Consider the following 27,096-nt stretch of genomic DNA (forward strand, 5'->3'; position numbering starts at 1 on the left):
GCGAAGAATGAGCGACCTGGAGGCTAGGAGGATGTGGATGACTACTTGTCTATATTCAATCGTTAGCTGTCAATGCCTAAAGCCCCGTACACACGATAAGAAATTCGGCCGGGAAATTTCGTCCGCCAACTGATCTGCCGATTTTCGGCTTGTTAGTATGGTGCTTTCGACAGCCGACTCCGACTTTTCGGCTGACAAAATCCTGATGTGCAGGCATTAAAATTTTTGTCCTCCGTCAACACACATCCGATTTTCGTCTCGTTAGTACAGATTTCGACAGGGAAAAATCTTATGAGCAAGACTAGGCATGCTCAGAGATGAAATAACACAAAGAAAGCAATCCAACACATGACATCACTTCTGAAGTAGAATTCTGTCGTACGAGAAAATTTGTGTACAGTCTAGAGCACATTCCAACCAACAAACGCACTCTGGACAAAAGACGGACGACCGGACGGCGGAAATTTGTTGCGTGTGTACGAGGCTTAAGTTCACTAGAGCTAGTTCTTTCCTGGGTGGGGATAGTATAAGAGAAGATGCATTGGAAGACTTGATTCCAGAAACTAGTGAGCGAGGGACAATCCCAAAGGAAGTGGCCACGTGTCCACAATCTCGCCAACAGTTTGCCGGGAAGTTCTTTGCTAATCTATAAGGCGTATAATACCAACGGTTTGTGATTTTTAGCATCATCTCCCAGTGGGTTGTGCAATGGGAGAATTGGTATGTGGAGCCAGAGGCAATGGACCATTGTAAAGGGGTGAAGGTCCGATGTAGATCCAGTTCCCACTTGAGCATGGAAGTGGATTTTAGGCTATGTTCACATCTTGGCGTTGCTATTACAGGCGTTTTTATGGGCGTTTTTGCAGGCGATTTTACAGGCGATTTTTGTGCAGGCGTTTTTAGATTGAATAGAGACCAATGGAAAACACCTGTAATCTGCCCAAAAAGGAGCTCATGTACTTTTTTGAGCGTTGGGCGTTTTGCTCACAGCATCAAAACGCTCAGATGTGAACAGGGGCCATTGAAATGAATAGGATTTGTCTTGTTGGGCGTTTTGAGAGCTGATCCTAGAGCAGAAAAACGCCCCCAAAACGCCCCAAAACGCTTACATGTGAACGGAGCCTCAGGGAGTCATGTGTGGCAAGAAGAGAATCTGTAATAACATGTTATTAGTTATGTACAGTTGCATGTCTTCTCCCACCTGAGCGTCAATTCGGGAAATGCACTGTTTCCGTAAATGCACTTAATAAAAGAAATCTTATTAATTACTGAGATGCGGCAGGTAACTATTATCATCTGTGTTGTCTTTTTTAGACTTTTTTTCTTTTTTTTTTATTGTTTAGCAGCAGCACTGTATAAAGAAACTCTAAGACTGTGCAAGCGATGATATCAAAGTTAAATTACAGCTTTCACGCTTTCTATCACAGTTCATTTTGTTCTCTGGTATAGCGGAGATGATACAATTTATCAGAAAACTTCCACACAATACTCTTACAATCAAGGAGGTTAGCAAACGGCATAATTGGTGCTGTGTAAGAAATTGGCTTGAAATGTGCTAGTGGGTACAATATAGTTTAATGGTTATTTGCAAAGGGAAGGTAATGGCTGGTCTTGTATTTAAAGAAAATTGTGCTTGCTGACGGAGGAATGTTCCTGAGCAGGTGTTAGTATTCACCTCGTTCCCGGGGCAGAGGCTCCAACAAAGGTCAGGTATAGCTTTTCTCACTCTCAACAAAGAGTGACATTTCTACTAATAACTGAACTCATCCGCCCAAATAGTGCTCACGTTTTTATATGTTACCAGGCTTTATCCGCAAGTCACTCACCATGACAAAAGAGTAATAGTGTTCAAGTACATTGGTTGAAGGACATAGCTGATCCAGCCTCATTGTTTTGTATGATAGCATTGCAGCTGTATTGTTCTAGGATAAGTGTCGCTGCATTTTAAAGACAACTTCCTATTTTACAAAAAAATATTTTTCTGAATGCTGTACATATAATGATAGTATTCTGTATTTTAACTACTTAAAGTGGAGTTCCACCCTATTTTTATACTTACCTCCATCTTCTCGCTCCGGGTCACCTGAAAAAGAAATGGATAATCGCATATTTTTTTTTTTTTTACTTACCTCGTAGCGAAGAAAAAATACTTACCTTACTTCCTTCTTCCTCCTTCCTCGGCCGCGGCCCGTCGTCACTTCCTGGCTCTGCAATGATTCCTGGGAGCTGAACGTCATAGCTCCCAGGAATCATTGCGCCTGCACCGGCCCCGACGTCAGTTCCGGGTCGCGCGCGTCATCCCCTTCTAAACAGCTTCTGGGCATGCCCAGAAGCTGTAGAGGGATGACGCGCGCGACCCGGAAGTGACGTCGGGGCCGGCGCAGAGCATCGTGGGACCAAAGAAGGCGGAAGAAGACGCCAAAGGGGATCTCGCTGGCTTCAAGCTGCCCACATCTGAGATGGCAGCGCTGGACAAGACGTTTGCAAGGTAAGTATTTGTCCTAACAGGTAAGTGCAACCCGGGACAGATCAGAGGCTAGCCATTGTGGAATGCACTAGCCCTGACTGTCCCGGGGGTATTAAAAAAAAAAAAAAAAAATCCAGGGTGGAACTCAGCTTTAAGGATACATACATATACTGTGGCAGGGTGGCCCTTTAGCGCAAAATTTACGCACCTGTAAATTTTTCCTTCTGGTCCTGGAGCACACGCGACCTGCTTCTGCTGTGATTGGACACAGCGGGAGCCAATCAGCAGGTCCGGCAGGCCCACCGATTGTTCCCGAGGCAGACAGAAAGGGAGTCCCAGAGCAAAAAAATTAAAATGGGACAGCATGATATGTGGGTATTGTACAGACAGGGAAAGGTTAATTTTTGTCAGTGTGCTGTCCAGCCTTACGGGGGCAGGGATCCTGTGGCTGGGAGGGGTCACTAAAAGGTCAGGATGAGATGGGAGGGGTGAAGGGGCCAGTCGGTAGCAGACACCAGGAGAAGAAGATTACCACCCGCCCACCCTTTACTTATGGTTATTGTGGTTATCATGGCAGCCAGGCAGTGGTGGCTCTTTGGAGGAGGAGAGAATTATTGATAAGAATGGTTGGGACCCATCGGTGGTATGGGGTTCTCGGGTACATTCCGGTTAACGAGGGGTTTAACTCGGAATATGTAAAATGGAGGTCACTGTGAATGAGGTTTGTCCCCGGGCCAGTGTGTTGCGGCTGGAGGCCGAAGTGTAAAGCCTAGTACACATGCAACGAATTTCCACCGACCGGTCGTCCATCTTTTGTCCAGAGTGGTGTCTGTTAGTTGGAATGTGCCTAGACTGCACACAAATTTTCCTGCACGACAAAATTCTACTTCAGAAGTGATGTCATGTGTTGGATTGCTTTCTTTGTGTTCTTTCTTCTCTGAGCATGCCTAGTCTTGCTCATAAGATTTTTCCCTGTCGAAATCTGTACTGACTGCACGAAAATCAGACGTGTTTTGACGGAGGACAAAAATTGTATAGCCTGCCCACCAGATTTTTTCCTGCCTAAAAGTCAGAGTCGGTTGTCGGAAGCATCATACTAACAAGCCAAAAATCGGCAGATTGGTCGTCGGACGAAAATTCCCGGCTGAATTTCGACTCGTGTGTACGAGGCTTTAGCAAAGGTTATCGCAGTGAATAGTTTCTGTGTTGTTGCCCTCAAAGACCACCAAGCTTCATTTCTCAGTTTCTGTATTAAGGAATGTTATGTTATGTTTTTTATTTGATATTGCTGTTTTATAATAAAAGGCTGCGATGGCCATTTTACTTCAAAAAGTTGTCGGGTCTTTTATGGTTAAGTGGGGTTAGGAGGGTATGGACTTGTCAGGTATCTATACGACACGTGTCATGGCGGTCTGCCTATGTAAACAAGCGCTAGCCAATCAGCGGGTCCGGTAGTGCAAAATCCCGTACATGTATGTGTTTTTTTCCTACGGGCCTGGGGCCCGCACGCACGACCCTCTCCTGCCTTGATTGGACTGAGTGGGAGCCAATCAGTAAGTCTGGTAGTTCAAAATCATCATGTACCTGTATGTAATTTTTCTTTCCGGGTCTGGAGTGCACGCATCCCGCTTCTGCTGTGATTGGACACAGCGGGAGCCAATCAGCGGGTCCGGTAGCGCAAAATCACGTACATGTACGTGCTTTTTTTTCTCTGGGCCTGGAGCGTGCACGACCCACTCCTGCATTGTTTGGACACAGCGGGTCTGGTAGCGCAAAATCACGTATGTATGTGATTTTTTCCTCCGGGTTTGGGGCACCCATGACTCGCTCCTGCATTGACTGGACACAGCAGGAGCCAATTAGTGCGTCCAGAAACGCAAAATCACATACATGTACGTGATTTTTTTTCCTCTTGGTTTGGGGCGCGCACGACCCACTCCTGCTGTGATTGGACACAGCGGGAGCCAATCAGCAGGTCAGACGGACCTACGGATCGTTCCTGAGCCAGACAAAATGGCGGTCTGCCTATGTAAACAAGGAAGATCGCCGTTCTGTAACAGGAGACGACAGAGATCTTGTGTTTCTGCTAAACATGAACAGGGATCTCTGTCTCTTACAGTACAAGCACCCGCCCCAGTTAGAAAGCACTTCCAGTGAACACATATAACCCTTTGATTGCCCTTGATGTTAACCCCCTTCCCTGCCAGTGTCATTTGTACAGTGACAGTGCATATTTTTAGCATTGTATTGGTGTCACTGGTCCCCAAAAAAAGTGTCACTTAGCCTAGGTTCACATTGAATGCGGGTTTGTAATCAATAAGTATGTGATTCATACTAGCACATTATGCCTTTACCTTGCAGGGTTTCAACAAAAAATTGGTGCTTTTTACTACCGCTTTAATGTAAAAAATGTTTAGACGTCAGTATTGCCCCCTCAACCCCCTTTTACTTACCTGAGCCCTCATTCGATTCAGCATTGTGCCCATCTGCAGCTCTTAACTCCCCTCACTTCTTGGTCTCACAAGCTATGTTGAGGCAGCAGGAGCCATTGGCTTCCACTGCTGTCAATCAAATGCAGGGACGAGGGAGTGGGGGGCGGGGCAGTGTCCCGCTGTTGGCGTCTATGGATGCAGGCAGTGGAGCTCAGAAGCGAGCCTGCACAAGTGCCCTCATAAGAAGCAGCGTCCTATGGGGGCATTCACCAGAGAGGAGGAGCGCTGGTGGGGGACCCGAGAAGTGGACAGAGCAGGTGAGTATAAACCTGTTTGTTCTTTTTCAAAAAACACAAAATTTACATTTACAATCACATTAATTCATATTTAAAGCAAACTCCCCCATCCATCCATGTCTCCATGCTTTTTATGTTGTTGAGATCTCACTTTGAAAAACACACTGACATGTGGAGCAAAAAATAAATAACAACCTGTAAAATAAAAAGAGTTTATATACTGAACGCTATCATCGCATTTATTAACTTGAACCTTTCTATTCTCACAGCAAGTGAACGTAGCTTTGTCTTTATCCATCCATTCTATCAGCTGTTTCAAATGGACTACGTGTCTCTCTAAGAGCCATTCACTCATGCATTGAGACAGCATATTTATTTGCATAAGCTGCCTAATGCATTAAAATGCACCAAAAAAGGGTGCACTGAGCATTACTTGGAACCCAGCAAGTGCATTGTAGTGTGTCCCTCAGTAAAGTGCTCTGAAGTGTCATTTAGAATGAATGGCATCTCATTATAATAACATACACTATATTACTAAAAGTATTGGGACGCCTGCCTTTACACATACATAAACTTTAATGGCATCCCAGTCTTATGCCCCGTACACACGTGCAGATTGTCGGCCGAAAATGTTCGGCCGCCGAACGATCGGCCAATTTTCGGCTTGTTAGTATGATGCTTCCGACAGCGCACTTTCGGCCGAAAAGAATCTGTCGTGCAAGCATTAAAATTTTTGTATGTCGACACCAGAGCGGCCGATTGTTCGCCAGTCAATACAGAATTCGGCCGACAAACAGCAGATTTGCAAGACTGGGCATGCTCAGAAAAGAAAAAACACAGGGAAAGTTAACCATCACATGACATCACTTCTGCAGTCGGCGGACAAAATTCTTGTGCAGTCTTTTGCACTTTTCAACAGACACGACAGCCCGGGGACAAAAGACGGCCGATCGTTCGGCCGACGATCTGTATGTGTGTACGAGGCATTAGTCCGTAGGGTTCAATATTGAGTTGGCCCACCCTTTGCAGCAACAGCTTCAACTCTTCTGGGAAGGCTGTCCACAAGGTTTAGGAGTGTCTATGGTAATGTTTGACCATTCTTCCAATAGCGCATTTGCGAGGTCAGGCACTGATGTTGGATCAGAAGGCCTGGCTTGCAGTCTCCGCTCTAATTCATCCCAAAGGTGTTCTGTCGGGTGGAGGTCGGGACTCTGTGCAGGCCAATCAAGTTCATCCACCCCACTCCTCTTTATGGACCTTATCTGTGCATTGGTGCACAGTCATGTTGGAACAGGAAGGGGCCATCCCCAAACTTTTCCCACAAAGTTGGGAGCATGAAATGTCCAAATTATATTGATATGCTGGCTCCCTAAGAGTTCCCTTCACTGGAACTAAGGGGCCAAGCCAGAGGCGTAACTAGAACCTTCAGGGCCCCGATGCAAGAAACCATGAAGGGCCCCCCAGACTCCTGGCCGGGGCCCTTCCCTTCAAGCCCGGGGCTCTTCCCACTAATCCTGGGGCTCTTTACTCTCATTGCATGGCCTTTTATTATGGTCCCGCATCAGGATCCTTTCACAAGTTCTGCAGTGGGCCCCCTTCCTGCAATCTTGGGGCCTCCCCACAGTGGTGGAATGCCAGGGCCCGGTCGCAAGTGTGACCTTTGAGATCCTAGAAGTTCACCCACTGGTTTGCTACCGGGCCCCCTGGAGCATGGGGCCCGGTAGCGATTGCAACCCCTGCAACCCCTGTAGTTACGCCCCTGGGCCAAGCCCAACCCCTGAAAAACAACCCCACACCATAATCCCCCTCTCCACCAAATGATTTGGACCAGTGCACAAAGCAAGGTCCATAAAGACATGGATGAGTGAGTTTGGGGTGGAGGAACTTGACTGGCCTGCACAGAGTCCTGACCTCAACCAGGCAGAACGATGAATTAGAGCGGATGGTCCCTTCCTGTTCCAACATGATTGTGCACCTAAATGGAGATTTGTGAACTGAGAAATTCCAAGGTAAAAAAAAAAAAAAAAAACACTATTAAATAGGGTGAAGAAATCCTAATCAAAGTCCATGAGAAAAATTAATAACATTTTGACCCTAGACAAATAACCCCCAAAATCATTGAATTTAAGTGCTCTAGTTATGAATCCTGGTCACCATAACATAGGTAAAGTAAAGCCCCGTACACACGTACCGATGGTCGGCATACAAATGTTCCTCTTTTCTCCCCGGGATGTCGGTGTCTGCTGAAAAGTGCAAAGACAGCACAAGGACAGCACAAGAATTTTGTCCGCCGACTGCAGAAGTGATGTCATGTAATGGTTAACTTTCCCTGTGTTTTCTATTTTCTGAGCATGCCCAGTCTTGCAAATCTGCGGTCTGTCGGCCGAATTGTGTACTGACAGGCGAACAATCGTCCGTTCTGGTGTCCGCAGACAAAAATTTTCATGTTTGCAAGAAAGACTTTTGTCCGCGGATTGTGCGCAGACATCTGTCGGAGGCACCATACTAACACGCGTACAATCGGCAGATCCTTCGTCCACCGACGTTTGTATGCCGACGATCGGTACGTGTGTACGGGCCTTAATGCTACATTTTCTTGGGGTTTGTCTTAACGTCTATGGAATTCTAATGTGAACTGTTGGCTGTTTCCAAAGGTTTTCCACAAGTGCCACCAAGATCTTGTTGGGATGAGCAATGAGCTATGTCAGGCAGATGCAGCTCATCATCCCACATTTTCACACTTTAGCACACATTTGACAAGCTCCATTCATTCTTATGATAAATGCTACTGTTATCCACACTCAGCATGGGTAAGCACTCTCAAAGTCAGCAGTCCAAAGATATGTAGCAATGTATATTCTTACTTGTCTTCTGTCCTGTGTAGCTCATTGAAGACTGTCACCCCCCCTCTCCTCCTACCCTTCGTTTTTTTACGGCTAGGTATTTATAGTGCTGTCTCGCCAACCTTGAGGGCTGTACTGTACTGTGTTGATCAATTGTACTGGAAAATACTTACTATTTGTTTGCAACTATATTGCAAACCGTCCCTTAACTAAGGTGACCAGATTTTTTAAATGAAATACGGGGACATTTTTTATGGCAAATGGCAAAAGACTGTATAATACACAGAGCGCTGGGCACAGGACTACATAATACAAGTAGCGCTGGGCACAGGACTGCATAATACATAGAGCGCTGGACACAGGACTGCATAATACACAGAGCGTTGGGCACAGGACTACATAATACACAGAGCACTGGGCACAGGACTGCATAATACACAGAGCACTGGGCACAGGACTGCATAATACACAGAGCGCTGGGCACAGGACTACATAATACACAGAGCACTGGGCACAGGACTGCATAATACACAGAGCACTGGGCACAGGACTGCATAATACACAGAGCACTGGGCACAGGACTGCATAATACACAGAACGCTGGGCACAGGACTACATAATACACAGAGCACTGGGCACAGGACTACATAATACACAGAGCACTGGGCACAAGACTACATAATACGCAGAGCACTGGGCACAGGACTGCATAATACACAGAACGCTGGGCACAGGACTACATAATACACAGAGCACTGGGCACAGGACTACATAATACACAGAGCACTGGGCACAAGACTACATAATACGCAGAGCGCTGGGCACAGGACTGCATAATACACAGAGCGCTGGGCACAGGACTACATAATATACAGAGCACTGGGCACAGGACTACATAATACGCAGAGCGCTGGGCACAGGACTGCATAATACACAGAACGTTGGGCACATGACTGCATTATACACAGAGCACTGGGCACAGGACTGCATAATACACAGAGCGCTGGACACAGGACTGCATAATACACAGAGCGCTGGACACAGGACTGCATAATACACAGAGCGCTGGGCACAGGACTGCATAATACACAGAGCACTGGGCACAGGACTACATAATACACAGAGCAATGGGTACAGGACTGCATAATACACAGAGCGCTGGGCACAGGACTACATAATACACAGATCACTGGGCACAGGACTGCATAATACACAGAGCGCTGGGCACAGGACTACATAATACACAGATCACTGGGCACAGGACTGCATAATACACAGAGCGCTGGGCACAGAACTGCATAATATACAGGAGGGTATTAGGCATAGAGTACAGGATTCAGAGGTTTGCTATGTACAGAGGACACTTCTGCCCCCACATCCATAGCTCACCTCTGCACCCTTCTCTCACCTATTATCTCTGCAGCCACCTCTTTGCCCTTCCCCAACAACAGCTAAACTCTCCATCTCCCAATGCAGCTCTATCAGCTCTGACCCCTGCTCCCCCACTGCTCTCACCTCTGTACAAAGAGACCACCCCCCCTCCCCCCCATCTGCTCACCTCCCGTTCTCAGCCCCCCCCACAGTCAATTTTTGGCTCTGCCTCTCCGCCACTGAACAGCAGCAGGAGCGGCAGTGAGATCATCCAGCAGGGGGCGTCAGCATCTGAGCCACCAGGCTGTTTCTCAGCCAGCATTGGATGCCCTGTCTACATTAATCCGGCCCTGAATCCGGTGACAAAAGGGGACAGCCTTGGACCGGGGAGAGTGTCCTCAATCCGGGGACTGTCCCTGGAAACCGGGGACGTCTGGTCACCCTACCCTTAACCTAACTGCAAAGCTGTTACAATTGGACTATGTCCTAAACTACAAGCTTTAGTAAACATCACTCCATATAGCCGCGGACTGTCTCCAGAGTCTCATTACAATAATGAACCCCCTATTCCAACTACATAGCAATTTATCCCTGTATATTCTGTTATCTGCTAGAGCAGCTTTTTTCAACCAGGGTGCCCAGACACCCTGGGGTGCCTTGAGGTCTCTTCAGGGGTGCCTTGGCAAAATGCCTAAAACTTGCCCTAAAATTGTATATAAGCTGGAGTGTAGATAAAGCTGCCTTTTAGTTACACAAAGCCACAGGTTTTCATTGGGCACCATTACAACCTTCTTGTGGGCACCTTAGCTGAGTGATGGAGAAAAATTGAGGGAAAGGAGAAACATTGGAATACTAGTCAGTGCCAGTTTGCAAAAGTGTATTTGCTTTGGCAGAATAAATCTCCTCTGACGTTGGGTGTCCTACGTGTGTGGATGCAGATGTGTTGTGCAAAACTAATAGAATAGTTTTTTACATTTTAGAATGGGGTGCCCCAAGACTGTCCATCATTTTTAAAGGGTTCCTTGACTGAAAAAAGGTTGAGAAACACTGTGCTAAAGCACTTACCTATGCCGAGGTAAATCTCTCTAGCAGGGACACAAACTGACAAGGGTTCTAACCTCTCCCCACCCTATCTTTTCCTTTGCATACTCTTTCAATTTGTACTGTACAGAAACTGTTGGGAAGATTTAAAAAAAATGTGTGATCCCAACATTTTATATTCTTGATATGTGACTGCTGTACCATGTACTTGTACGAGAAAGTCTCCTGTTCTCTTTGTATTGCTTCCTTCGTGTGAAATCCCTGGTGTTCCTTCCAGTCCCTCTGCTTTCCTATTTTGAATTGACCACGCTAGGCATGAGAGCACAGTGTGGTCAGTTTTTTGGCTGTGCTGGGAACTCAGCCAGCTCTCCTCCAATGATTAAACATGTGCTGACAGCCCCCCCCCCCTCTCTACCACAGCCATTCACTGGGAAGATCCGAGTGCTGTTGTCTCTCCACCCCCAGCTCTCTGAGCTTAGAATAGCGGGTATGTGATCATTTATAAAAAAAGGAAAGCGTTCTCGCATATTTTAAAATCATAACCAAAAATGTAATATATCGCATGGTTTTATTTTCTCCCCTCTATTTTCACCTGGTGATCTGGCCAGTACCACATATCCTGTATTAGAGTGTCCCCACTCTGGATGAAGGAGAACAGGGGGTACAACAGACAACAGCATTGTTAATCTGGAAGGAAGGTAGTGTTCGATGTACTGCCAGATTTTCAGTGGGGATCGAACGTTTGGGCACCCCAGGTAAAAATTTGTATTAATGTGCATAAAGGAGCCAAAGAAAAAAATCTCCAAAAGGCATCAAATTACAGATTAGACATTCTTATGTGTGATTAGACATGTCTAATCTGTAATTTGATGCCTTTTGGAGCTTTTTCCATCTTTCCTTGGCTCCTTTATGCACATTAATACAAATTTTTACCTGGGGTGCCCAAACTTTCGATCCCCACTGTAGATACACTAACAAATTGAAGCCAAACTCCTTTCACACGGGAGGTGCGCCCGACGGCGTCCTTTATGCTCAGCGTGGGATCGATCCACCGATCCCCGCTGAGCAGGCGGATGATGGCTCCGTCTTCGCTCTGTGTGTGGAGACGGAGCTGTCAGATCCCCGCTTTCCTCTATGGGCAGATCGGATGAAAACGGACCGCCTGTCCATTCTCATCCGATCCTATCCAATCTGATCCTCCAGACGGATGGAAAATAGGGTTTCCATCCGTCCAGATTTCACGGACAGAATCAGATCGGATAGCGGACACCCGCTGCTCCATAGGGGTGCATGGAGCAGCCGATCCGGTCCGCCTGAAAAACTGACAGGCGGATCGGATCGGAAAGTCAGTGTGAAAGGGGCCTTAGACAGTTACAGCAACAGATTGTTTTCTTTTGGGATAATGGTTTTACGTGAATAAAGAAAACCATGACCACTGTAAGCACCCCTGTCAGTGGTATTTGATTTGTCTTAACACTCTGAACTGATTTGTAGGAGAGCTTGTTCTGTTGAAAAACAACAGCCTTTCTGGCTGGATCACCAAGAGAAAATAAAAGAGAGAAAGTCTAAAAAAGAAAACCAATGCAGCCATCACATCTAAGAATTAGTAAGCTCAGCTGCAATAATATGGGTTTTTGTGTTTAATAGAGCTTTACAAGCTAACCACTGATATTTTTGCAGCCCCAGCACTAGTACTTAATGAAAATCTGTACCAAGAGAAGCATGTAGGTTAGTGTTGTAAGAAAAGGCAAGTTTTCTGGTTGGTTTACATACATAGTATATAGTTAGTCTGGTTACAAAAAGACACAAGTCCATCTATTTTAACCAATAAAAAAGGAAAATAAAATGGAAATCCTAAAAAAAAAAAAAAAATCACACAATCCTAAATACACAATCTCTCTTATGCCCCATACACACGTGCAGATTATCTGCAGACTTTTGTCTGCAGACTTACCTTTTCTATGTAGTGCAAGGGCCTGCCGGATTGCATACAAATTGAAAGTGTTTAGGTTTGACCTCATATTATATGGTTTTGGTAAGTCTGCAGACAAAAGTCTGCAGATAATCTGCACGTGTGTATGGGGCATTAAACTCAAAGTTGATCCAAAGGAAGGCCAAAAACCCCAGCAAAGCATGAGATGGTTACAAAGTTAGTGAGGTTGAAAAAGAAAAAAATAGAAAGGATAAAAAAAAAAGATAACATACATAGTTACATAGATAGTTTGGTTACAAAAAGACACAAGTCCATCTATTTTAACCAATAAAAAGGAAAATAAAATGGAAATCCTAAAAAAAAAAAAAAAAAAATGATACAATCCCATATACACAATCCTATACCCACAGTTGATCCAGAAGAAGGTGAAATAATCCAGCAAAGCATAATCCAGTTTGCTCCAGCATGGGAAAGAATTTGTTCCTGATCCCCTGAGATGCGATTGGATATTCACTGGATCAGCTTTACCTAAAAATATTAGTACCCAGTTATATTATGTACATTCAGGAAAGAATCCAGGCTTTTTTTTAAGCATTCTAGTGAGCTGGATAGAACCAGCTCTGGAGGGAGTCTATCCCACATTTTCACAGCTCTTACAGTGAAGAAACCTTTCCGTATTTGAAGATGAAATCTGTTTTCCTCTAGATGTAAAGAGTCCTCCCTTGTCCTCTGTAATGACCTTAAAGTAAATAACTTAACACCAAGTTCACTATCTGGACCCCTTATGTATTTATACATGGTGATCATATCCCTCCATATCCTCAAGAAAGAATAAATTCAGTTCCACTAATCTTTCCTCATAGCTGAGCTCCTCCATGCCTCTTATCAGTTTGGTTGCCCTTCTCTGCACTTTCTCCAGTTCCCCGATATCCTCAATGCACTACCTATTGCAGATGAAGTCTTACTAATGATTTGTACAGGGGCATTACATTTGATTCAGTGACCTGGAACAAGCCTGAGGCCAGCAAAGGCAGTATGAATTGATAATGCCATTGTGTACACTGTCCCTGACCAGTGACTATAAAATAATGCAAGCTGTATGGTAGGCATGTAAGGGGTCCACAATTGGCTGTGTGTTGGCATCAAATCGCTAGAGCCTCTATCCCTCTTCTTCCTTGATAAAACAGTGACTGACTGCTGGTGGACAGAAGCCTTCGCCATATTGTGCAGAACTCCTGGCCATAGGCCTGCCCTTGACATTCCCCATCTTGAGCCTTTATGTTTATAAAGAAAGGAATGTTCACACAAGAAGTATATTTTCCGCACTTTATTGTAGTTCACAAAGATGGCCGTGACATTTAATATCACATTAACATGCAGAACAGAACTCTTCAGCACACATTGCCATACACAAGTGCAAACCTTTATGGACCTTGCTTTGTACACTGGTGTGCAGTCATGTTGGAACAGGAAGGGGCCATCCCCAAACCATTCAAAGTTGGGAGCATGAAATTGTCCAAAATGTCTTGTAACGCTGACGCTTTAAAGCGGTAGTATACCGCTTTTTTTCACTTTTAACTACAGGTAAGCCTATAATAAGGCTTACCTGTAGGTACAAATAATATCTCCTAAACCGGCATGGTTTAGGAGATATTTGCAGTGCATGCAGCTGCTCACGCGAGCGGCGCATGCGCTCTGAAGGTCCGACGGACTTTCAGCTTCCCTTGCCGGGAGCTTGCCGGAAAATGACTCCCGCGCGCATGTGCGGGAGTGACGTCATCACGGCTCCGGCCAATCACAGCGCCGGAACCGCCGAACCCGGAAGAGACGCCGTGGGATCATGTCAGCGCCCGCAACGGTGTCCGGGGGTCCGTGTCGGGGCTTCATTCTAAGGTAAGTAATTCATAATGAGCTAGTATGCGATGCATACTAGCTCATACTAGCTCATTATGCCTTTGTCTTGCAGGTTTTTAATTTTTTTTTATTTTAGGTTTACAACCGCTTTAAGAGTTCCCTTCACTGGAACTAAGGGGCCAAGCCAAAGTCCTGAAAAACAACCCCACACCATAATCCCCACCATTAAGACCAAAACTCGCTCAGCCATGTCCATAAAGACATGGGTGAGCGAGTTTGGGGTGGGGGAGCTTGACTGGCCTGCACAGAGTCCTGACCTCAACCCGATAGAACACATTTGGGATGAATTAGAGCAGAGACTGCGAGTCAGGCCTTCTCTCCAACATCAGTGCCTGACCTCACAAATGCGCTTCTGGAAGGACGGTCAAACATTCCCATAGACACACTCCTAAACCTTGTGGACAGCCTACCCAGAAGAGTTGAAGCTGTTATAGCTGCAAAGGGTGGGCCAACTCAATATTGAACCCTACAGACTAAGACTGGGATGCCATTAACCGCTTGCCGACTGCTCACAGTATATTTACTGCGGCAGTCGGCCCCTCACAGGCAGAGTGACGTAGGTCCACGTCGCTCGCCTGTGAGGCTCTGGGGAGCGAGCTCGCGCCCGCGGAGGCGCGCTCCCGCTCCCGCGCGGTCACGGACCCCCCCGTGCGTGTGACCAGCGGACCCGATGTCCGCCGGTCACTCGGCGATCGGCGGGGGAGAGGGAGAATGTCAGGCAGCTTGTGTAAACAAGCCACCTGTCATTCTCCTCGCTGTAAAGACACTGATCACTCGGATCTAGTATGTAGATCCGTTGATCAGTGTCCTTACAGCTCAAGCCACAGCCAATCACAGTAGAAAGCACGCCCCTAGGGACACACACAGCCCCTCCCTCCCAAATAAAGTTAACCCCTTCACTACCAGTGTATTTTTACAGTAACAGTGCATATATATAGCACTGATTACTGTAGAAATGTCACTGGTAACCCCAAAAGTGTCAAAAATGTCAGTCAAGGGTCCGATCTGTCCACCCCAATGTCGCAGTACCGCAAAAAAAATCGCAGATCGCCGCCATTACACGTTAAAAAAAAAACACCAAAAATGACAAAAATCTTTCCCTTTGTTAGTAAACGCAATAACTTTTGCGCAAACCAATCAAAATACGCTTTTTGCGATTTTTTTTACCAAACATAGGTAGCATAAAACAAATTGGCCGAAAATTTTAAAAAATTTTGATTTTTACATTTTTTTTTGGGGGAATTTCATATAAATAAATGTGAAAAATATTGTTATTTTTGCAAAATGTACGCTCTTTTTTTGTTTATAGCGCAAAAAGTAAAAATCGCACAGGTGATCAAATACCACTAAAAGAAAGCTCTGTTTGTGGGAAAAAAAGGACGCCAAATTTGTTTAGATACAGCGTCGCATGACCATGCAATTGTCTGTTAAAGTCACGCAGTGCCGAATCGCAAAATTCCCCCTGGTCGTTTAGCAGGAAAATCCTCTGGGGCTTAAGTGGTTAAAGTTCATGTGTGTGTAAAGGCAGGCGTCCCAATACTTTTGACAATATAGTGTATGTTTCAGTTCATTTTTCATACATTTTGATTGCAAAATATTACATTTTTATACTGATTCTCCAAAATTCATTGAATTGTACAGTCTGCATTATTGCTTGTTAAGCTTGTGGGTGATGATCAGCCTGAACTTTGAGTACATCACTCATCACAGCAAAAAAAGTATTCTACTATGCTCTAACCCAAATCCTTTCACTGTATTCTATTTCTAGAAATGTGTTTTGTTATCGGACATCGGAGGCAAGGAAAAGAACAAGATACTTTACATTAACATTCACAGTGAAGTTCCCCCACTATGATGATGTCTGCTACTTGGCCTATCATTACCCCTACACCTACTCAGCTCTTATGGTAAGTTCAGGTGGCCATGGTGGCATGAATGTATTGCAGAAGAAATTCCTAGTGTGAGCGCTTATACATTTTATAATCTCTAACCTCGCTAAGGGATGTTGGTGCAATTCAGAAATAACACAAACCAATATCAACTGCCTTTCAGTTTTAAAGTAGAACTCCGGGTAAATGTAGATAAATGTTCTTAAAGGAAACCTTTCCAAAAACATGGAGACTCTCATTGATGACTTTCCTACACCTGGCTTAAATATGATCATTCCCTTAAAAACCACTTGCCGACCGCCTACCGCAGCTATACTGCATCAGGCTGGCAGCGACGTATGGGTACCTCAGTTCGCGGGAGCGCCCCTATTAGGAAGCGGGAAAGCTGATCCACGGGACCGGTGGCTGCGATTGTCGGCGAGCACCCCCAATCGCTCCCCGCTGAGAGAGAACAACAGTCTGCTGTTGTAAACACAGCAGACCGCTGTTCTCTCTGGAATGAACACAGAGCCCCTGTGATCCTTCTATATAGGATCACAGGTCTCTGTGTAGATTCCACAAACCCATGCCCAAAAAGTTAAAAAGCACCCCCTAGGCTCATACTTAACCCTTTGACCACCCCTGGGTTAATGCTGGGCACCTCGATCTCTCCGTGGACAGGGCCACTGATGAGGGGGGGGGGGGCACCAGTCCTCCTGTAGGGGTCCTGGGCACACAGGGGGGCCCCAACAGCATGGGGATTCGAACGGCCAGGCGGAGGGGCAATTACAGAAGGGAGCCCTGTGCGGCTCTTTGCAGCAGTTGAAAGACAGTTTCTCCCCCTCCTGCCAACTTTCACCTGCTGCAGACAGACACAGATACACAGGGAGAGACACAGATACACAGGGCATCGTTCCTGTAATCGCTTCTCCGACACTCCCTGTTCTGCCTGCTTCTGACCCCCCCCCTCCCGTGTGCCCCCCCCCCACCACCACCACTACCGCAGTGCTGCTAGCTTCCCTGTCCTGTAAACATTTTAAAAAATTGTAAAATAAAATATTTTTAAAAACTTTTAATATTTAAAAAAAAAAAGTTATACATTTTTTTTCAAAAAATGTAAAAAACAGTTTAAAAAGGCTAATTCACACAGGTCCTCTGTTATGTTTGTGTCCTCCAAAAATTGATTTTAGTGTATTTTTAGTGATTGTCTTGATAAATTCAGGGGGGGGGGGCAAGTAGGCTGTACAGGGCCCGTGATTTCTAATAGCAGCCCTGTTCCTCCTATTTAGGAACATAAGTCTCTGTGTTCATGCAGCAAGCCCACCCCCCCCCCCACAGTTAGAAAGCACCTCCCCTAGGGACACATTTACCCCTTTTATCACCACTGGTGTTAACCCTTCTCTGCCAGTGTCATTATTACAGTTACAGTGCATATTTTTAGCACTGATTCCTGTAGTAATGTCACTGGTACCCCCAAAAAGTGTCAAAAATGTCAGTTAGGTGTCCGATCTGTCCACCACAATGTCGCAGTTAAAGCCCCGTACACACGTACCGATCGTCGGCCGAACGATCGGCCGTCTTTTGTCCAGGGCTGTCGTGTCTGTTGAAAACTGCAAAAGACTGCACACGAATTTTGTCGGCCAACAACAGCCGACTGCAGAAGTGATGTCATGTGATGGTTAACTTTCCTTGTCTTTTTTCTTTTCTGAGCATGCCCAGTCTTGCAAATCTGCTGTCTGTCGGCCGAATTCTGTACTGACTGGCGAACAATCGGCCGTTCTGGTGTCGGCATTCAAAAATTTTAATGCTTGTACGACAGATTCTGTTCGGCCGAAAGTGCGCTGTCGGCTGTCGGAAGCATCATACTAACAAGCCGACAATCGGCCGATCGTTCGGCGGCCGAATATTTTCGGCCGACAATCGGTACGTGTGTACGGGCCTTAAGTGTCTAATCTGTCCACTGCAAAATCGCTGATTGCCTCCATTACTAGTAAAAAAATAAATAAATAAAAATGACATAAATCTTTCCCCTAGTTTCTAGATGCAAAAACTTTTGCGCAAACCAATCAATACACGCTTATTGGGATTTTTAATAAAAAAATGTAGCAGAATACAAATTGGCCTAAAATTATGAAAAAATGTCAGTTAGGGACCAGATCTGTCCGCCGCAATGTCAGAGTCCCACTAAAAATCTCTGATCACCGCCATTACTAGTAAGAAATAAATAAATAAAAATGACAAATCTTTCCCCTAGTTTGTAGACGCGATAACTTTTGCACAAACCAATCAAAACAGGCTTATTGTGATTTTTTTTTTTTTTTACCAAAAATATGTAGCAGAATATAAATTGGCCTAAAATGATGAAAAAAAAATAGATTTTTACATTTTTTTTAATTGGGAATGTATATAGCAGAAAGTGAAAAATACTGTTTTTTTTTTTTTTTTTCAGAATCGCTCTTTTTTTGTTTATAGCGCAAAAAAATAAAAAAATCGCAGGAGTGATCAAATACAACCAAAAGAAAGCTCTATTTGTGGGGAAAAAAAGACCTCCGTTTTATTTGGGTACAGCGTCGTACAACCGCGCAATTGTCCGTTAAAGTAACGCAGTGCCGAATCGCAAAAAATGGCCTGGTCATTAAGGGGGAAAATCTTCCGGTCCAAAAATGGTTAAAGGATAGGTTTACTTTTTAGAAGAAAATAATAAATGCACATTTTTTTGCAGGTAAAAAAACATGCATTTTTTTTTTTTTTTTTTGTGGAGCCTGTAAAGCATCAGCAAATGGCCGGTGTCATGCAGGTCTCTATCAGATCTTCCAGTGTATCTGTGGGTCCGCACAACTCGTTGGGGGAAGCAGATACAAAGATAATTGAAGAATCAATGAACCACCCCGGTGCTCCCCAGTGCTCCCAGTGCCGTGATAGTTCAATGAGAACTACAAGACGACAGCTGCAGTCGGATGTTGGGGCTTGTAGATCCTTTACACACATGTGAATGAATGGCATAGCCATGTGGGTGGAGCCCCGCATGGCCATGCTGATTTCAAAAAGTGACAGCTAGTATTGGAAACTTCTCCCCATTTTGTTGTCACAGGGGGTGGGGTGGGGGGGAGGGGTATAAGGCAGCGGCTGCAGCATTGGGAACATATTACATGTTCCACCCTAAAAACGAGTAACCTGTAACTTGTTCCCAGAGGTGAACTTATCCCTAAGGCCCCTTTCACACAGGCGGACCGTTCAGATCCGCCTGTCAGTTTTTTTGGGCGGATCTGAACGGCCCCCCCATGCATCCCTATGGGGCATCGGATGTCAGCGGAGACATGTCCGGTGACATCCGATCCGATCCGTCAAATCTGGACGGATGGAAACCCTATTTTCTATCTGTCCATCGGATCGGAAGCGATCGGATGAGAACAGACAGGTGGTCTGTTCCCATCCGATTCCCCCATAGAGATGTATGGGGACCTGACAGCTGTGTCTCCGCAGGGTTAGGGTTAGGGGGGTTAGGGTTAGGCTTTTTGCCGGTAAAGACACAGGGGATGGTTTTGACACAGGAAATGGATCATGGACACACCCCAGGTCATGGACCCACCCCAAAGGTCAAAGGTCAGGAGTTTTTTTCCTCAGAGGTCAAAGGCCACAGCTCCACCTAGTGTTGGACACAGGAGGTCCGTGTGTGAAAGGGCCCTAAAAGTGGTTGTAAAAGCATGAAGGTAAAAAACATTCTGTGTGCTGCTCCCCCCACAGCCCCCTAATACTCACCAGAGCTCCCTCTCGATCCAGTGATGTGCATGAGAGACTCGGCTGTACTAGAACTCCCACTGCTCATTAGCTGAGCCATTGGCTTCCACTGCTGTAAGTTAGAGCCTTTGAGCCAATGAGTGGGGGCAGGGCAGAGCCTATGTGTCTCATGGACGCATAGAGCAGGGCTCGGGAGCGAGCACACACCAGTGCCCCCATAGCAAGCGGATTGCAATAAGGGGCACTGGTCAAGAGGAAGGAGCCAGTAGCAGCGGCAGGGGACCTGGGAAGAGGATGATCAGGGCTGTTTTGTGCAAAACCAACTGCACAGAGCAGGTAAGTATTACATGTTTGTTATTTATTTTAATTTTTTTCAAAAAGCCGAACCTTTAGCCCCCATTCACACTAGCGTGACTTCTCAGGCGACTTGGTCGCCTGACAAGATGCGGTGGGTCGCTCGCCATTGATTAGCACAGGACCCGTTCTAATAGGAGCGACACAAGTCGTCCCAACTTAGAAAAAGGGTCCTGTACTACTTCGGGGCGACCTGGAGGCGACTTGCATTGACTTCAATGATATGAAGTCTGTGCAAGTCGCGCAGTGCACCGCAACTTCACAGGTCGCCCCACCAAGTCGTGTCGCGGGGTCTAAATAACACTATAACTGTGTGAATGTTCTGGGTCAGTGACTCACATAGTATTGCAGATGGTAGGTCAGCAAAGCAGCCAAGCAACTAACATTCTCAGATGGGGGTCAACAATGGTAGCTCCCATATTTAGTTTAGAGAAGATTTAACCACTTCTGGACCGGAAAGGATTTGCCCCCTTCCTGACCAGGCCATATTTTGCGATTCGGCACTGCGTTACTTTAATGGACAATCATGCGGCCGTGCGGCACTGTACCCAAAAAAATTGATGCTTTTTTCCCCACAAATAGAGCTTTCTTTTGGTGGTATTTGATCACCTGTGTGATTTTTTATTTTTTGCGCTTTAAACAAAAAAAGAGCGAAAATTTTGAAAAAAAAAACAAAAAACAATATTTTTCACATTTTGCTAAATAATATTCCCAAAAAAAAATTAAAAATCTAATTTTTTTTAACAATGAAGGCCAATTTGTTTTCTGCTACATATTTTTGGTAAAAAAAAATCGAAATAAGCGTATTTTGATTGGTTTGCGCAAAAGTTTTCAAGTCCACTAACTGCGGGAAAGATTTATGTCATTTTTATTGGTTTTATTTTTTTTTTTTTACTATTAATGGCGGTGATCTGCGATTTTTAGCGGGACTGCGACATTGCGGCAGACAGATCGGACCCTGACTGACATTTTTGACACTTTTGGGGGGACCAGTGACATTACTACAGTTAACATTATGGGTGATCAAGGGGTTAAATGTGAGCCTAGGGGAGTGATTCTAACTGTGGGGAAGGTGGCGGGGGGGGGGGGGGGTGCGTGGCTTCTGAAATGACCATAGAGACATGTGATCCTATATAGAAGGAGAAGGGAGAAGAAGGGTCAGTTGTGTTTACAACAGCTGACCGTTCTTCTCTCTCAGCGGGGAACGATCGCGGGTGTCAGGCAGCAATCGGAGCCACCTGACACACACATCGGCTTCCCCGGCGGCAGTGCGCTCGCCCCCTAGACTCAGGAGAGCATGCACCGTACATGTACGGCGATTCACCTGGAAGCGGCTGCCTGCCGCAGTGCATGCGGCTGGCGGACGTAAAGTGGTTAATTTAAAGCAAAACTTCACCCAAAATGCGCAGTTCCGCTTTTCTGCCTCCCCCCCCCCCTTCCCACTTTTGAACTCATTTGTTTTTTATTTGGGAGCGGGTAATGTATTGATTATTATTGTTTTTATTGTCTTCTAATGCCATTTCTTATTGCCGATTTTGTGGATTACCATGTTTACTCTAATTTAGCTGCATACAACCCCCATTTTATGCTGCTATAGCCTAATGAACATATTGTCTAGTGAACTGTGATTGACCTAATCCTTTACTTACTTGTTTATGTGCATACTGCTATTCACTGCAATCTGTGACAATATATTGCGTTCATTTTCCACTAACCAGTCTTATGTTTGCTTTTTTGATACTGAGCCTTAAGCCCCATACACACGATAAGAAATTCGGCCGAGAAATTTCATCCGACGATCGATCTGTCGATTTTCGACTTGTTAGCATGGTGCTTTCGACAGCCGACTCCGACTTTTCGGCTGACAAAATCCTGGTGTGCAGGCTATAAAATTTTTGTCCTCCGTCAAAACACGCCTGATTTTCGTGCAGTCAGTACAGATTTCGATGGGGAAAAATCTTATGAGCAAGACTAGGCATGCTCAGAGAAGAAAGAACACAAAGAAAGCAATCCAACACATGACATCACTTCTGAAGTAGAATTCTGTCGTACAGGAAAATTCGTGTGCAGGCTAGAGCACATTCCAACCAACAGACACCACTCCGGACAAAAGACGGACGACCGGTCGGCGGAAATTCGTTGCGTGTGTACGAGGCTTTAGTTGTGTGCAGGGTATCTATAATTGTGCTCCTAGTAGCAGTGCGGTATTCATTTGGTTACCCTGGTACTGTATGTCTGTGGGGCTAAGGTTGTTGCAAAGCGGCCGGTCCACCCACCCCCCTAGTTTACATGCAGGGTTGCATGCAGGGCACCAGACTCATAGGTTTCTACAAGTGTTTTTTGTTTCAAGCACATGATTAGAGCCAGAGGCTCTAATTGGCTTGAAAAAGGTTGCGCCCCGAATCCGCCTTCTTGTGACACTACTGAATCAATATTCTTTATTGGTTTCCGGCTTTTTCTCTTGGCTAATCAGGACAGGAGGTGAATGTAAAGAAGACCATGTTGACTGGGAGGAGAAGCTAGGGGAAGCCGTGGCCCTGTGACCTTGGAGGGGTGGATACGGACCTGGGGGGTTTTGTTTGCCTCCACCTCCAAAAGGTTTAGCACCATCCCCACTGGCCAAGTGACTCCTGCAGGGGTAGTGCTATATGAAAGAAGAAAATGGTCACACACCACCACGGAATCCAATGAAGAAAAGTTCTTTATTCACATAAATGGTACAGTGTACAGCAGGGTAGGACAGTAGACGCGTTTCACACGACTGCTACGTGCTTGTTCACTACCTGTGACCCTGGAGGGGTGGGTACGGACCTGGGGGGTTTTGTTTGCCCCCACCTCCAAAAGGTTTAGCACTATCCCCACTGATCAAGAAGTGGCTCCTGCAGGGGTAGTGCTATAGGTATTTTATATATATATATATATACAGTGGGTACGGAAAGTATTCAGACCCCCTTAAATTTTTCACTCTTTGTTACATTGCAGCCACTTGCTAAAATCATTTAAGTTCATTCTTCTTCCTCATGAATGTACACATAGCACCCCATACTGACAGAAAAACACAGAATTGTTGACATTGTTGCAGATTTATTAAAAAAGAAAAACTGAAATATCACATGGTCCTAAGTATTCAGACCCTTTGCTGTGACACTCATATATTTAACTCAGGTACTTTCCATTTCTTCTGATCATACTTGAGATGGTTCTACACCTTCATTTGAGTCCAGCTGTGTTTGATTATACTGATTGGACTTGATTAGGAAAGCCACACACCTGTCTATATAAGACCTTCCAGATCACAATGCATGTCAGAGCAAATGAGAATCACGAGGTCAAAGGAACTGCCTGAAGAGCTCAGAGACAGAATTGTGGCAAGGCACAGATCTGGCCAAGGTTACAAAAAGATTTCTGCTGCACTTAAGGTTCCTAAGAGCACAGTGGCCTCCATAATCCTCAAATGGAAGACGTCATCAGTCATCATATTGGGGGACTTCAATTATCCCGACATTGACTGGGGAGAGGGGACTACACACTCACATAAGGGCCGTCAATTCACGGAAACCTTACAGGATAATTACATGTCACAGTTGGTGGATTCCCCTACCAGAGAAAACACAATCCTGGATCTATTGATCACTAATGACCCAGACCTAATCTCGGAGGTAGGAGTCCAGGACAACCTGGGCTCTAGCGATCACAGGATGATCACATTTAGCGTAAATAACAATATAGCAAGGCAAGTGGGGAACATAAGAACCCTTAACTTCAGAAGGGCAAACTTTCCAAAATTGTACTTGTTGATGGAAAGGGTAAACTGGGACCGAACCCTGGGATCCCTGACCACAGAGGAAAAATGGGAATGCTTTAGGAACATATTAAGCAAAGGCATCTTGCAGTGCATTCCTATGGGAAATAAATTTAGAAGGGACAAAGCCAAACCTGGCTGGCTAAACCGGAGCGTTAAAAAACTTATTAGGGGAAAAAAATTGGCCTTCAGGAAATATAAATCAGAGGGCACAGTATTGGCTTTCGACCAATACAAGGAGGCAAATAGGAAGTGTAAACACAAAATCAAGATGGCTAAAATAGACTTTGAGAGACAAATAGCGGAGGATAGCAAAAAAACCCAAAGAAATTCTTTAAGTATATCAACAGCAAAAAAACTAGGGCAGAGCATATTGCACACATAATTAGCGATGATGGGGGGATGGTTACAGAGGACACTGAAAAAGCAACCGTGCTGAATGCTTTTTTCTCATCAGTCTTTACACAGGAATCGGAGGGGTACACTGACCATGACTGTATGGTTAGTAGTAATACACAGGACTTGCCACTATGGCTAACAGAGGGTGAAATCAGGGAAAGGCTGGATAAACTCAACACAAACAAATCACCAGGCCCGGATGGCGTACATCCGAGAGTACTCAAGGAACTCAGTAAGGTTATATCCAGACCACTGTTCCTGATCTTTGCGGACAGTATTAGGACAGGAGATGTACCAGGGGAGTGGAGGAAAGCTAACGTGATTCCGATATTCAAAAAGGGTCAGAGGCATATACCGGGAAATTATAGGCCTGTCAGTCTGACATCAGTAGTATGTAAACTCAAGATGGCTAAAATAGACTTTGAGAGACAAATAGCGGAGGATAGCAAAAAAAACCCAAAGAAATTCTTTAAGTATATCAACAGCAAAAAAACTAGGGCAGAGCATATTGCACACATAATTAGCGATGATGGGGGGATGGTTACAGAGGACACTGAAAAAGCAACCGTGCTGAATGCTTTTTTCTCATCAGTCTTTACACAGGAATCGGAGGGGTACACTGACCATGACTGTATGGTTAGTAGTAATACACAGGACTTGCCACTATGGCTAACAGAGGGTGAAATCAGGGAAAGGCTGGATAAACTCAACACAAACAAATCACCAGGCCCGGATGGCGTACATCCGAGAGTACTCAAGGAACTCAGTAAGGTTATATCCAGACCACTGTTCCTGATCTTTGCGGACGGTATTAGGACAGGAGATGTACCAGGGGAGTGGAGGAAAGCTAACGTGATTCCGATATTCAAAAAGGGTCAGAGGCATATACCGGGAAATTATAGGCCTGTCAGTCTCACATCAGTAGTATGTAAACTTCTGGAGGGGATGATAAGGGACTATATCGTAGAGTTTGCTAAGGACAACAGCATCATCAGTAGTAACCAGCATGGGTTTACAAATGGGCGTTCTTGTCAAACCAATCTCTTAACATTCTACGAGGAGGTGAGCTGTGAGCTAGATAGGGGCAGACCAGTGGATGTGGTGTACCTAGATTTTGCTAAGGCGTTTGATACAGTTCCCCATAAGCGCTTAATTTATAAAATAAGGTCTGCAGGTATCGACAGCAGGGTTTGCTCTTGGATACGGAACTGGCTAAAAGGGCATGTCCAAAGGGTAGTAATAAACAGCGCGTACTCAGACTGGTCTAAAGGTAGTAAGCGGGGTGCCCCAGTGCTCAGTCCTAGGACCAACCTTGTTCAATTTATTCATAAACAGCATTGAGGACGGGATCAGTAGTTCAATATCAGTTTTTGCAGATGACACAAAATTAGGCAGGGCAATAACAGCACAGCATGAAGCAGATATCCTACAGAATGACCTGGACAAAATAACGGAGTGGGCAAAGACATGGCAAATGAGGTTTAACGTGGAGAAATGTAAGGTTTTACACTTGGGGACTAGAAACATAAAAGCACAATACACGTTAGGAGGGGAACCCTTGGGAGAATCAAAAATGGAGAAGGATCTGGGAGTCTTGGTTGATGATAGACTAGGCAACAGCATGCAATGTCAAGCGGCAGCTGCCAAGGCTAGCAGAATATTAGCATGCATAAAGAAAGGGATGTATTCCAGAGATAAGACTATAATCCTTCCACTGTATAAAACTCTGGTCCAACCTCATCTGGAGTATTCGGTCCAGTTCTGGTCACCAGTCCTCAGAAGGGATGTGTTGAAGCTGGAGAGAGTCCAGAGAAGGGCAACTAAACTAATTAGGGGATTGGAGGACCTTGATTATGAGGAGCGTCTGCAATCGCTTGATTTATTCTCCCTGGAGAAGAGACGCCTGAGGGGGGACATGATAGCAATTTTTAAATATCTAAATGGGGATCTAGGCTTAGAAAAAAAGCTGTTCAGTCGAAGGGATTGCATGAGAACTCGGGGGCATACAATGCGATTAGAGGAGAAGCGTTTTAACCTCAGGCAACGTGGGGGGTTCTTTACTGTTAGGGCTACAAGATTGTGGAATTCTCTACCACATGAGGTGGTTTCTGCGGGTAGTATGGTGGCTTTCAAAAGACTCTTAGACGTACATCTCAAGGATCAGAACATTCAGGGGTATGCAAGATGATTACAGCCACACACATCTACACAGGTTGAACTGGATGGACTTTTGTCTTTATTCAACCTCACCAACTATGTAACTATGTAACTATGTTTGGGACGACCAGAACCCTTCCTAGAGCTGGCCATCCGGCCAAACTGAGCTATCAGGGGAGAAGAGCCTTGGTGAGAGAGGTAAAGAAGAACCCAAAGATCACTGTGGCTGAGCTCCAGAGATGCAGTCAGGAGATGGGAGAAAGTTGTAGAAAGTCAACCATCACTGCAGCCCTCCACCAGTCGGGGCTTTATGGCAGAGTGGCCCGACGGAAGCCTCTTCTCAGTGTAAAACACATGAAAGCCCGCATGGAGTTTGCTAAAAAACACCTGAAGGACTCCAAGATGGTGAGAAATAAGATTCTCTGATCTGATGAGACCAAAATAGAACTTTTTGGCCTTAATTCTAAGCGGTATGTGTGGA

The 27,096-nt window shown here is 45.3% G+C and overlaps 1 protein-coding gene across 1 annotated transcript in view; it reads left to right on the top strand.

Annotated features, from left to right (window-relative positions):
- AGBL1 (AGBL carboxypeptidase 1) overlaps positions 1-27,096 on the top strand; it is a gene marked incomplete at its 5' end in the record, with an annotated part of 1,093,821 nt that overhangs the window by 339,230 nt on the left and 727,495 nt on the right. The window contains one exon of the mRNA XM_082254318.1: positions 16,066-16,204. Within this exon, the coding sequence (XP_082110444.1) occupies positions 16,066-16,204 (139 nt within the window). The remainder of the gene's footprint in view (positions 1-16,065; positions 16,205-27,096) is intronic.

Source organism: Pelophylax lessonae (genome assembly GCF_965119305.1).
Source record: "Pelophylax lessonae genome assembly, chromosome: 4".
Taxonomy (NCBI): Eukaryota; Metazoa; Chordata; class Amphibia; order Anura; family Ranidae; genus Pelophylax; species Pelophylax lessonae.